Source organism: Salvia miltiorrhiza, chromosome 5, assembly GCF_028751815.1.
Source record: "Salvia miltiorrhiza cultivar Shanhuang (shh) chromosome 5, IMPLAD_Smil_shh, whole genome shotgun sequence".
NCBI lineage: Eukaryota > Viridiplantae > Streptophyta > Magnoliopsida > Lamiales > Lamiaceae > Salvia > Salvia miltiorrhiza.
In genome coordinates this window covers 31,833,795-31,846,522 of record NC_080391.1, presented here as the reverse complement: position 1 = coordinate 31,846,522, position 12,728 = coordinate 31,833,795, and the positions used below count along the sequence as shown (strand labels likewise).

The 12,728-nt window shown below is 36.8% G+C and overlaps 1 protein-coding gene across 4 annotated transcripts; it reads left to right on the top strand.

Annotated features, from left to right (window-relative positions):
• Positions 1–1,104: 1,104 nt before the first annotated feature.
• On the top strand, positions 1,105–10,631 carry LOC130986842 (SH2 domain-containing protein A). Of its 4 annotated transcripts, none has more exons than XM_057910373.1 (12): positions 1,105–1,581; positions 2,281–2,472; positions 3,792–4,001; positions 4,088–4,177; positions 4,921–4,998; positions 5,082–5,246; positions 5,597–5,959; positions 6,240–6,520; positions 8,724–8,883; positions 9,530–9,879; positions 10,145–10,222; positions 10,346–10,631. In XM_057910373.1, the coding sequence occupies exons 1-12, from the start codon at positions 1,414–1,416 to the stop codon at positions 10,362–10,364; spliced, it is 2,154 nt and encodes a 717-aa protein (XP_057766356.1). In that variant the 5' UTR covers positions 1,105–1,413; the 3' UTR covers positions 10,365–10,631. The 4 variants fall into 4 exon arrangements, with proteins under 4 accessions (XP_057766356.1, XP_057766351.1, XP_057766353.1 ...); XM_057910370.1 differs by having other exon boundaries at positions 1,177–1,581; positions 4,918–4,998; XM_057910368.1 differs by having other exon boundaries at positions 1,175–1,581; positions 4,918–4,998; positions 10,145–10,631.
• Positions 10,632–12,728: the final 2,097 nt, after the last annotated feature.

Sequence of the window (12,728 nt, the reverse complement as noted above, 5' to 3'; positions counted from 1 at the left end):
GGAAAAAATAAAAATGGACCCAAAGTTCATATATTCAAGAGCGAATAACCCATAAATAATGAAGACAAGTCTTTAATTTTTGTATGTTGCAGCTTAAATTAATATTCCATCCTCAAATTATCTCAATTGTGATTAATATTATTATCTCATAAGGTTAACCAAATCATATGATATTATGTGATTTACAACACATCATATAATCTACTTATATAACAAGATAATTGGACAAACATATATAATTATAAACAATTCAAATAAGAGATAAATAATGACAAACTAGTAACATCCTATACAAACATAAAACATCCAGCTTTCAATATACAATCCCAATAATTAAAAAGGATTTATGTCTTTTATATAAACATATATAGATAGATGTCAATATATTTGTTTACCTTTATTTTTTTGGGGTTATTGCTTAAAAATACCTCAAGTTTGCATATTTTGTGATTTATATTACGACTTTTAATTTTTGTCAGAAAATACATAAATTTAAGATTGATTCTGAATTGTTCCACGACGATTAATTTTGCCCAAATCCAATTTAATGTTGTAGTGAAAAATAGCAAATCGTGGAATTATTCATATTGAATTTGAAAAAAATTTGTCCTATTCCATCCTATTATTAGTCTACAGCTTAGCTTAAATTCCCTGATTAGTGGATTGTTAAGATTGGATTTACACGAAATTGTCCATTGTGGGACAATTCAGAATTAATCTTAAATTTATGTATTTTTTAGCATAAATTAAAGATTATGATATAAACCAAAAAAATTGTCAAACTTGAAGTACTCCCTCCGTCCACGAAATGAGTACCCATTTGTGGACGGCACGGGTTTTAAGAAAATGTATGGAATGTAGTGTAAATAGTTTAAGGGTCCCACTTTTTGAGTGTATTAATTAAAGAGATGTGTGGGGTACACTTGCCAAAAAGGGAAATGGGTACTCATTTCGTGGACGGACGAAAAAGGAAATATGGGTACTCATTTCGTGGACGGAGGGAGTAGTATTTTTCAGCAATAACTCCTATTTTGATATGAGAACCTTGTTCTTTTGGCTACCTTGTCCCTTAAACTGTAGGTGCGAAACATGCAAACATAACCCAAATTTTTGAAGCGGGGGAAAAGACCAGAAGCCGAACTGCCGAAGACTCTACCAACCGTTAATTAACAGCCGTCACACAACAACTCCACTCTCAACTTCCCCACAAAACAAACCGAAAAAAAGCAATACCAAAATACAGGAAAAAGGAAATAGAAAATTTACCCAAGATTCTTGAAATTCTGCTGAAAAGGGACCGCAACTGCAGGACATGCCTCACTAGTAGCGGTGAAAATCTGCAAAAACCGCCGGTTCTTGAAAAGGGTTTCTGCAAAACTTTTGTGTTTCTGATCAAAGAAAATTTTGGGGAGGATGAGTGATTTCAGTGGGGTGGAGGAGAAAGATTATGTTTCCTTGAAGAATCTCAAAGTGGAATTCAGAAGAGATGACGATGCGGAGGAGGCAGATGGATGTTTCGCTCTGTGTTTCTGGATTTACATTGATAGTTGTGTTTCTTTCCCGTCTTCAATTCTTGTTCAGGTTTTGCTGCTGCTTCTCTTTCTCACTCGACCTTCCTTTGTTTGTGTGTGTCTAAGAAATGGACTCCGATGCGTCTGTTTTCCTTTCTGATGATTTCAAGGATGAAGTAGGGTTGGTCACTTAGTCGAGAAAGTTTGAATCTTTGAGGCGCTTGTGTTCTGTTTATGCCTTTTTTCTTGTGCATTTGGGGAATTTTTGGGGTTTGTGTTCTCCCCTTGTGCTGATTTATGTGTCTTAAGTAAATGGGAGTGTTTGGCTCATTTTGATGTCCTCTTAGAAGGTTGATGTCGGATGATTACATATGTCTGTTGCTCATCAGTTATCACATTGTATCTCGAAGTGATTGTGGTATGATGCTAGATCGATCATACAAGGGTGACCTGGTCTTGACTAGTGCAACCACCGTGCCAGTGAAAGTTATGTTCCGTCATTGTATTGCTCAACAAACAGCTTCTAAATATCTTGTTTGTTTAGTATGGCTTTTCATCTTATTACTCTTTAAGGTGCAAGCTTAGTTTTAATGACTAAGGTGATGAAGCATCCAAATTATTTATCTTTCCATTCACATAATGCTGGGTAATGTGTTATGGTAGTTATGCTTTTCTACGATATGGACAAACTTATATGAGCTTAACTTCACTATCGGGTATTTAGAATCATGCTTGACGTGGTTCATTTTATCATCTGTGCATTATGCAGAAACACCCGGATGTCACTTGTAATATGCCTTTCCTGTACCTGGATGACAAGAAGAAAATGAAGCTCTTTCCTTTGCTGTTTATGCACAAAGAGGCTCCAAGTCCTGACAACCCAACTCCCTCGACTGAAATTCCATGCGCTTCCACTGAGATTGAGTTCCCTATGAAAAAATGGGTTCATGTTGGATGTGAGGTATTTGTTTTGCTAGGTGTTACGCTTTCAAACTTTACTAGATGTCCTACATTACATTTCCTTTACTGTAGTATTTACTATGGATTGATCTATATAACTTGATATGCCTTTTTAGATCTAGATATACTTTGCTGACTCTTTTGTCACTTATTGATGAGAATGGTAGTTTTCACTATGAAGTATATTTTTCTCAAATCCTCCTAGATCTTGATTGTCACATTTTACTATTCCAATTCTCTATTATATATGTGGTGATTGATTCTATATCATCTCTGAAAATAAAAGAATCTATTACTTCGAGGTTGTAGTAATTAATATATGATCAGAAAATATGGTCATTTCCATGACTTATTGATATGATGTGAAACACCATAAGCTTGTATTATGACTGCTTCATAAGAAGTTTGTTGAGTACATTGACAAAAGTCTTACTCTGATTACTTGCAAACAACATAGACACAAATTTTGGTGGAATTCGATGCATCTTCCTTAAGTTTGAGAAAGGATTCCAAAAGTAAGTTTAGATTGTGGGCTTTTTTGAATGGAAGAAGTGGAAATCCATCTATTTTTATCGTCTGACACTTCTCATTAGTTATCATGTGTCTACATGTCCATCGTTTTCTGCTTGTATTCTCTCACTCACACAAAATAAATGAACAGAATGTAACATCTTGAATAAGATGCACTGGTAAGTTTCATATAACATGTGGTTTCCGAAAATGCTGTTTTCGTTATGTTATACATTATTAACTCTGGGCATCTATTGATATGCCAAGCTGGTGGTTTAAGGGCTGCACTAATGATGCCTTATTCAAAGTAACAGATCAAATAAATGTCACCTTACAAGCTTTAAATTGGAGGGGTCTGGGACTGAAAAAGGTTAAAAGATTTGGAATTCGAGCAATATCCCGAATAACTGAATCGCATTAGATGGAATGGATATATTGAATTGATTGAGTCAAAATCATTAAGAATTATTATGTGGAAGCATGATATATGGGAATTTAAAATAATATAGTGTGCATTACCCCGATATGTCAAGAACATAATTTACAGCACATGGTTCAGGATAAGTCTGCTGCAGAAACATGGTGTTGCAGCTGGAATTTACCATTAGGAGGTTAATATTTCTAGGTGGACTTGTAAAATGGGAAAGGAGACTGCTTATTTATCTACTGTAGCATGTTTGATATATTTTATTTTTCATGCGTCACTTCATAGTTTAACACATGCTTTGTTAAAACTTGCTGAGTCGTGAGTGTATTGTCTTTTCTTATGCCTATTGAGGTAGACCTGATAGATCGAGAACTCCATTTCAGGTTTTGAGGGATCTCATGAGGCTTCATGTAGATGGAGAAATTGTCGGAGAAAATCCTTTGACTTGCTCATTTAACAAGGACTTGCACACAGAGGGTTTGAAAAGACTATGCTTGGCATGCCCCGATGAAAATGAAGATATATTACATGGTTATGTTCATGGGCTTGATATCATGTTCCGAAAACCAGCTATAAAAAATCACTATGTCAAGGTTTGATTTTACCATCGTTTATTAGTTTTTTTCATGGTATAAGTAAATCCTTTGTTTCTGAGACTGTTGCCCCCTAATGACGCCAGGATCCTCCATTACAACTGTCGATTGACCATTCAAGTGCATCAGAAATTGAAGAAGACAGCGATGGTGTGTGGAGCATTGTTGGGGGCAAGGTAAATCAACTCAATCTGAATTTTTTTGAATATATTTCTCACAGTACACTGGGTAACTGTGTACTGTTATTCATGGAAAAATTATACGTATAAGTTTGTGTGAGTTAAGGTTTACTAACAACCTCTGCATTTGCATATCCTTTGTTTCTTTGTGCAGCCTCTTGTGTCAAAATTCATCTTTCTAGAACTAAAACTATTAACTCTTAGCCATGCACTAGGTTGTAATCTTCATCAGTGTTTAAGAATAAGAAACGAAGCTCAAAGAGATAGAAACTCATTCTTGAATGGACTGAAGGTTTTTACTTTTAATATTGGAAGACTACGTGGTACTTCCTTCAACCTTCAGCTATTTTGTGATCCTGATATCTAAGTGTTCCACGAGATGACAGTTGACTAGTGAACCTTGGGAACTTTTGGTGCACATACTTTTTTTATACTCTTTGACATTACACCAATTTAGGGAAATTAACATTGTCTCATTGCGCCAATTTTTGCACTTGCATGTAAATAGTAAATAGCTGTTAAAAGTAATACTAGACTGAAGATCCTGTAAATTTCGGCACTGAAATTGTATCATACACATGAAATGCATCATAGTTGGATTCCAATTTGCAAGAATGTCATGTCTTCCTGGCATATCATTAGGGAATCACTTAGTGAATCTGTGATTAATGTCCTCACATCTTATTCTATATCTAACTCCGATAATCTATATTGTCTTTTGTGAAAAATACAAAAAGCAGGCATCTTGCCGCAGGATATTTTCTCTGGATGTTGTGTTATTGGATGCATTTGGCGGTCATGTGAACAAAGAATTGGAGGTTTCCCATCTCCATCTTCTAATAGTTGATAATCATACAAATGTAACTTTGTATTTACGTGCATGGTGTTCTTTCCCTCTTAGGTTGTGGCTTCTCTCCTGTATGCTGACAATGGAGTCCCTGTTGAGAACACTACTGATGCAGAACCTCCCCTTCTTATGAACTGCGATGGTATTGAATATGCTTCTCATAATAGACTGTGCAAACTGATCAACGGGCGCGCTTCTTTTAAGCTCAAGATATCGCAGGTATGCATTGAGTCAATTTTGAGGAAAGTCACCTCAGAAATTTGTCGAAACCTTCAAGTATCATCTGTTAGAGCTGAATATATAAACCTTCACCAGTTGAGGTGGATCTCAGTGCCCCAACTTTTTCAAAGTGAATTACTATAGCCTTGTATAGCTTCCGAACTCGTATAAGCTTGGAAACAATCATCAATTTCCAAAATTTAGTTTGTGTATCTTGTAGTGGCCAAATCAGTGAAAAGCCATGGTTCTGGACGTAATATTGAAAACCATAGGCTCCGTCTATGTTTTTTCACATTGAATTATATGTTCTTACATCTGTAGATACTGAGTCCTTCAACTTTTCATTTCAGCTTTCTTCGAAATGTGACAACAGGCTCTTCCAGATAATGTTTGACGTTCCAGGATTGGGAAAATACCCTTTCCTTGGGACCCTATCTCTTCCTATTCGTTGTGTTTCACGAAGTAGGAATACACGAACAGCTTCGATCACATTGAGAAAGTCATCCAATAGAACTTACTATGGGAATGGATGTGAATCGCCTAGTCCTGATGATGGATCAATGCAACTGATCACCAATATTGTTCGTGAAGCCAAACCAAGTCCATCATCAAAGCGGATCAAATTAGGACAAGACGTGCCATTTGTGATGTTCAAAGAAGAAGTTAGTCAAGCCAACAAAGTTCACCACTCTCATGGTTGGACTGCTAATCAGGTAATGCCTCTTTACTCTGTATGTGTGTGCAAAAATCAGATTGTTGCTATCGGTGGCTTTACCTACCATACATTGATTCCTCGTCCTTTATTGTTCCTTTATACTTCTACAGGTTAAATATTGTGTGCCAGATTGGGATCGGTTTTTTTCTCTTTAGATAATTTATGATTGAGAATTAGCTTAGTTAGGATATAAACTGTGCTCAACGTATGCTTCTTTTAATTGGCTATACATTCCTAGTGGCTTTCTGCACCAAGATTTAATGATTTGTTGGAATTAGGATAATGCACATGCAATGAGTATGAAGAGGAAACCAGAAGATCATTGTGGAACAGAGAACAATTCATGTGCTTCCGATAATAGTGAAGCAACAAACTCTGATCCAAGAAGCATGCTCAGTGTTTCAAGTCCAATTTCAGATTTGATAATATTTAAATACTGCCTAGGAGGTCCAGCAGAGAAATGGCATCTTCTCAAGGAAATTGCGATTTCAGCTACTGAAGAGCAACTAACACATTTTGAAAAGCAGGTTTCCCTGTTTTCTGGATGCTTACATCATAGGTAATATACTCTCTCTCACACACATACGCTAGGGGCATAATTAAAATGTGTGTAGGTGAATATTAGAAAGTTTTGATTTGGGATGGTTTGTTATTAAGTCAAGCTCGAGCTTAATTTGAGCCTAAGTGAGCCTTGTGTATATATATATGTATATATAGGGAGAGGTTCAGGAAAGAACCATAAATAAAAGAAGACCGGAGAACCATTTTCAGCCATTCGATCATCAAGATCTACGGTGGATGCATCATCTTGTTGGATGAATGCAGATCTTGGGTTCGAATCCTGAAGGGAGCATTTTTTTTTATTTTTTTAAGTGCATTAATTTTAACAGCGGATGCATTAATTTTTACAGTGAATGCATTAGATTTGATGGTTCTCCCGTTCTCACAAATAATATAGTTCTCTCTAGAACCACACCATATATATATATATATATATATATATATAGGGTTAGGTTCCATAGAGAACTGCAAATAATTAGAGAACGGAGAACAACGAATAAATCTATAAATTTAACGAAGATATCAGCATAACTAATGAATATATGTATTCAGTAAAAATAGTGAAAATCTCACCCCTCTCAGGATTCGAACCCAGGCCAAAATCTTATTCATACGATACATTGATTTATTCATCGAAATTATAGACTTATTCGTTACTTTTTCCCGAATTCTCCGTTCTCTAATTATTTGCAGTTCTCTATGGATCTTCTCCCTACACACACACACACACACATATTTAAATTCAAGGGTTAACTTAATTGTTAAACAATTCACGAGCTTTGACTTATTTTGGTTTTCAACACGTTTTATAAATTGTTTACAATAATCACACGACTTCTCAGTTTGCTAAAATCCAAGTATTGTCAAGCTCAAGATTGATTTGATTATGTTTAGAAGCCTCATTAAATGAGCTCGAATGAGCTTTAAGTATTTGAGCTTCGACTAACTCACGAGTAGTTTAACTCATATAAAGTCCTGCTGGCCTATTTAAATCATTGATTAGTTCACAGCATCCTGGTTACCTCCAAACTTTGTAAGCTTCGTTGAAATCCCTAGTAATACATTTTGCAAAATGCTCAAGAGTTATGTATTGTTTCTCTTGGTACCATGGTAATCCCTCATCATATACAGTATTACCTTTTTACCTTCACCTTCATATTGGCTATTTATTTCATTCGCTGTAAAATGGGAGTAGGTTCATATTAAATTTTATTTGGGTTGAGCTTCTAAGTTCTAATCTTGACTAAATTGCTGTTTGCCCCTTATGCTGTCTACCTTTGATTCAATGCTCTCACTTTGGCAGTCAACTGAGAAGGTCGTACCCATGGTAGGGCAAGGCTTCCTTCCTTGATAACATGGTACGTAATCAGGGACCTCATGTATAACTCTTAACCAAGGTAGGACTTGGGAACCAACCTGGAAAGCAATACTGAATTTCCCTCACCTTTGCCTGAGGATTTCTTTCTTAAAGCCTAGAGATAGCAGTCTAAGACCTTTTCCGGTCAAACTATGGATAAGCCGGATTGAAGGATGGCCGCCCAGCTTGAATAGATGATCATCAAAATAAGAATTATCAATGATAGAATAAAGAATTGGGCATATATGCTTGTCGGAGTTTGTGTTCATGGTATAGGCTTGGTTTGCCGAAGCTGGGATTGTGGCGAAAATTGCCAATTTTCATTAATTTCAACTGGAGTCTTGTACGAGCCGAGCCCCCCATGCATGGGACACGCATGAAGAGATTATACTTCTTATGAGAGACAGAGGAACATGCTATTCTTATTAAATTCTGTTGACCAAGAGATGTTGAAGCCGCATCGACTATTTGCATTGCGCCAACTATTATCAACCAAGGAGGAAATAGAGAATGAGCATAAGGAACTAATCCCATATTCCAAACTAATTTGTACTAACCACTTTTAGTCCCACACCTTTAGGATTGCTTTTTCCATTAATTTTTTGATGTTTATGGTGTGTCCCTCTATTATGCATTCATGAAATAGCATCAGCCGGTTAAACATGGTGTCATAGAGTTGAAATCCTGCTGCTTTTGTTATGTGGATATTAGCGATGCAAATATAATTTTTCTTGCTCATGCCTTTTCTTTTTCACTGTTTACGGTTGAACCTGCTTCCATTTTTCCTCGTATTGTTTTATTCAAATATTTTCTTTCATAAGTGAAGCAAGCTTGTATGTTTCAGGCATCAAATAAAAATGGCAAAGAGATTGGTGGAGGAGGGGATTCAAGCTTGGACTTCAGTATCAGGGAACAACCATCACGTTCTGTGGGAGAATCTGGCTTTCAGTATTAATGAACAATTCATGAAGATAGCCTGCTCTACTCGTCCTTTAATGGATCAGGTCTAGCTCTTTATTTATTTTTTTGGTTATATGTGAACCTCACATTTAGATTTACTCCCTCCGTCCACCATTTCATGTCCTACCCATTTTTAGTAACTATTTATACATTTTTTAATTGGTGGGTCCCAATAAACAATACACTTTTTCTCCACTCAACTAATAAACAATACACTTTGTGGGTCCCTTTCTCCACTCAACTAATAAACAATGCACTTTTTTTTAAAACCCGTGTTTCCTCCCCTAGGTCATGAATTAGTGGACGGAGGGAGTATAATATATCAGCTTCCATATTACTCCTTTTTAGATGAACGTTCACTGCCCGTAAGCAACTAATTACCTAACTTGGTTCATTTTGATAAATTCTTTGGATCTTAAGCAATCAGCGTATAAATTATTTGGATTTGACATGATTTTACACATTAAATGCTGTATTCTTAATCAAGTAAGAACTGACTGCTACGTTTTATTTCATAACATGTCCATTCACTTTGCCTCATCTGCTTACTCTTTTTTAAGATTCTACTTCTTCCTGGTTGGGTTATAATCAAGTTCTCCCAAAAAGACTTACATTTATATGTTGTCCATTGTTTTCTCTTTTATGTAAGATACAAATTAGAATAACTATTTGATCCTTTTAAACTCACAGGACCTTGAGTGTTTGAGGAGAATAACTGGCTGTCGGGATGCCGTTTTGCAAGAAGGTTTTGAGAGAATGTGGTCATGGTTATTCCCAGTAGCTTTTACCTTGTCACAAAGTGCGGTTAATGCAATGTGGGATTCAATGTCACCTATGTGGATCGAAGGTTTTATCACCAAAGAAGAAGCGGAATCTTCACTTCAAGGCCCAGGAGGTCTTCAAGATCCTGGAACATTTCTACTACGATTCCCTACGTCAAGGAGCTGGCCTCACCCAGATGCGGGTAACCTCGTTGTGACTTATGTTGACAACGACTACACCATTCGCCACAGGCTTCTCTCTTTTGATTTCATTCACAGGTTGGTCTCTTTTTAGTCTGGTAGGCACTTTGACTTGCATAATGAGATTTGTTTTATTACCTCAGCCAGCTTCGTGTTTTAGTAGTAAATCCGTACGCAGGAATTTCTTATAGACATGTATATATGGCAGTTGGACCCATCATTATCCACAACTTTTCCCATCGTTGCCTTAGGAATGTGTTGACTTATACTCATATTTGTGCTTACTTGTTGAACAAGTTTTGAGACGAGCAATTAGAGGCATTTGTTTTCTTGTCTATTGCAGCTCTCCTTCCAAGGAAACGAGTGTAAAACCACTTCAAGACCTGCTGCTCCAAGAGCCTAAGCTCTCACGATTGGGAAGGTACGGTGTCGACTTTTCTATGTAAAAAATATTATTCAAATTACATAGCCATTCGTGCAACGTTGCATAGATTACATGGATGAGGTAGCTTGGTGATTGCCACTTTGTGTTGACATGATGCAGAGTAATAAGAAGTGAGTAGAGGCATGGCCATGGTGAAGTCAGTAAAATTCCCATTTTGCCCCTTGCTGATTGTGATAGAGCGCCAAGAATGTGAGTGGCAGTTACTATGTGTATAGACTGCACAATTTGTGCACAGCATCTCATCAGTGCTAGGCTTTAGTCATTCACAACTTATTTATTTTTCTTTACTAATTAGGTAGAAGAAACGAATGTCATTTTATGACTAAATATGGGACTTTATTTACCTCTTCTAAGTTTCTTATTTTCTTCTAATGAATGAATTGTTTATGAAATTAGTTTGATTACAATACTTCTTCATGGGTGGACTAAATAAGGATTCTATACGAAAAGATTATCTATCTTTAAGGTGTTTTGTGAATCGTATTGCAAAAATTGGAGCGTATACTTCATGGGTGGACAATACTTCTTCATGGGTGAAACAAATTTTTTTCTTACTATAAGCTGGAGCGTATTGCAAAATTAAAGAAATTACAGCTTGGAATTGCCAAAGATTTCGCAAATTTTAGTTGCAAATAACTCATAATGGAGAATATATTCGCCTGTGCGATGCACGGCGAACATAGTTTTGCAAATTTAGGAACGAAGAGAGTATTAGTGAAGAGTGTCAATAATATATATGTTGGGAACTTAATGGAATATCCTAATTCTTGTTTTGATGATACCAAAATCCATAGGCGTTGTTTGTAATAGACTAGAAACTGTTCGAACTCAAGTGTCAGAGTTCTTTTCTAGTTTAGTTGCTGTTCTGAAGACTGAAGAACGAAGGACTGAAGACTGAAGACTGAAGTTGCCGACTGAAGTATCAGTCGAAGAATCAGTCTTGAACTCATTACTTAATGCATGCCACGTGGAATCTGCGGACTGATACTAAAGTCAAGTATCAGTTAAACATTCTTCCTCGGACTGAACCTCCAACGTTCAAAGGAAGCCACGTACTCCAGAAAGGTACAACAACATTAAATGCAGAGATCTCAGGATCATCATTTCTCTGCAGAGGTCATTCCTATTTGGTGACTACTTTATCAGAGACGTTGTATCTCCTGCTCTTCAACATAGCCGTTCTCACCAAACAAGGAACCTCGAAGATTGAAGCCTCAGCCCAAGTTCAAAATACTCTCTAACGGAAGAAATCTTGAAGACCTTCTCCGCCAACGGATCTATTCAAGACTTCTCCTATAAGTAGCGCTCGAGGATCACTTCAATCTTCACCGATTCAACAACATAAGCTGAAGCTCTGCCAAAATTGCCCCTCAACCAAAGCTCAAACTTCCCAAAGCTTGAATCGAAGAAGATAATCCCAAAGCCAAAAATCAGTCACTGCTGATTACATAAATTCTCTTAGACCTTAGGCAAACCTTGATTATCCAAAGCCTAGGTCAAACTAGCTCCAAAGAACTTGATCTTTGAAGTTTAGTTGGCAAGATTTCAAACCTCCCTTCGACCGATAGAATCGAGTGTTTGAGTTGCAAAGGAGTTCTGGAAGGTACTCTAACTCCGTGAGATCCTAGTGCCAGTTCGTGCTAGGAGTGAGAAATCCAACAAGGTGTGTTGGTACTGAAGATTGAATCTTCAGTTGATTCGGTTGTGTGCACCCGCAAGCACACGGTTCAGTTTGCTGTGCACCCGTAAGCACAAGCATCGGTTTGCAGTCCACCCGTAAGAACTTGCAAAGTGAAGTTGTTGGTCTGATCAACCGACCGTGGATGTAGGAAGTGTTTTTCGAACCACGTAAAAATCTCTGTGTTATTTACAGCTTTCAGTTTTACTTTCCTACTTGTGCTCTTACCTTTGATAAACTGAATACTGATTAATTGCAAAGAGAAACTTAAGACTACCAACGTGCTGAACAAAGGCTATTGCGAAACAAAAGATTTCTGCTGCGTATGTTATCAGTCTGACTGATCTATCCTCTGATAGTCAGGAAGATTTATAACATTTCTGTTTTATCAAACTCAACTGAAGCCTTACGTGGATCAGTTAAGTTCTTGTGACTTAACTGATAACTCCTTACTGAAGAGTCTTTCAGTATCAGTCGTCAACCTTGTTCTGGTCAAAACTCTTTTTAGTAAACATGTGTCTCAGTTTGTGTGTAAAGTTTCGTTTTGATCACTGTATTGAGATCTTGTTTAACTGATTTAAAAATAGCCTATGGTGTATCCCCCCATACACCTATTCGAGACCCTCCGGACCTAACAATTGGTATCAGAGTAGGTTGTTCGCAAGAACAATTCTGTTTCTGATTAGGTTCTAATTGAACTAGATCATTTTTCTCAAAGGTCACGAAAACTTTTCTCTTTCAAAAAGTGCTTGCTATTTGTCTTATCTGTTGTTACCTGTTCTCTCTTTTTGATGGAGACTAACC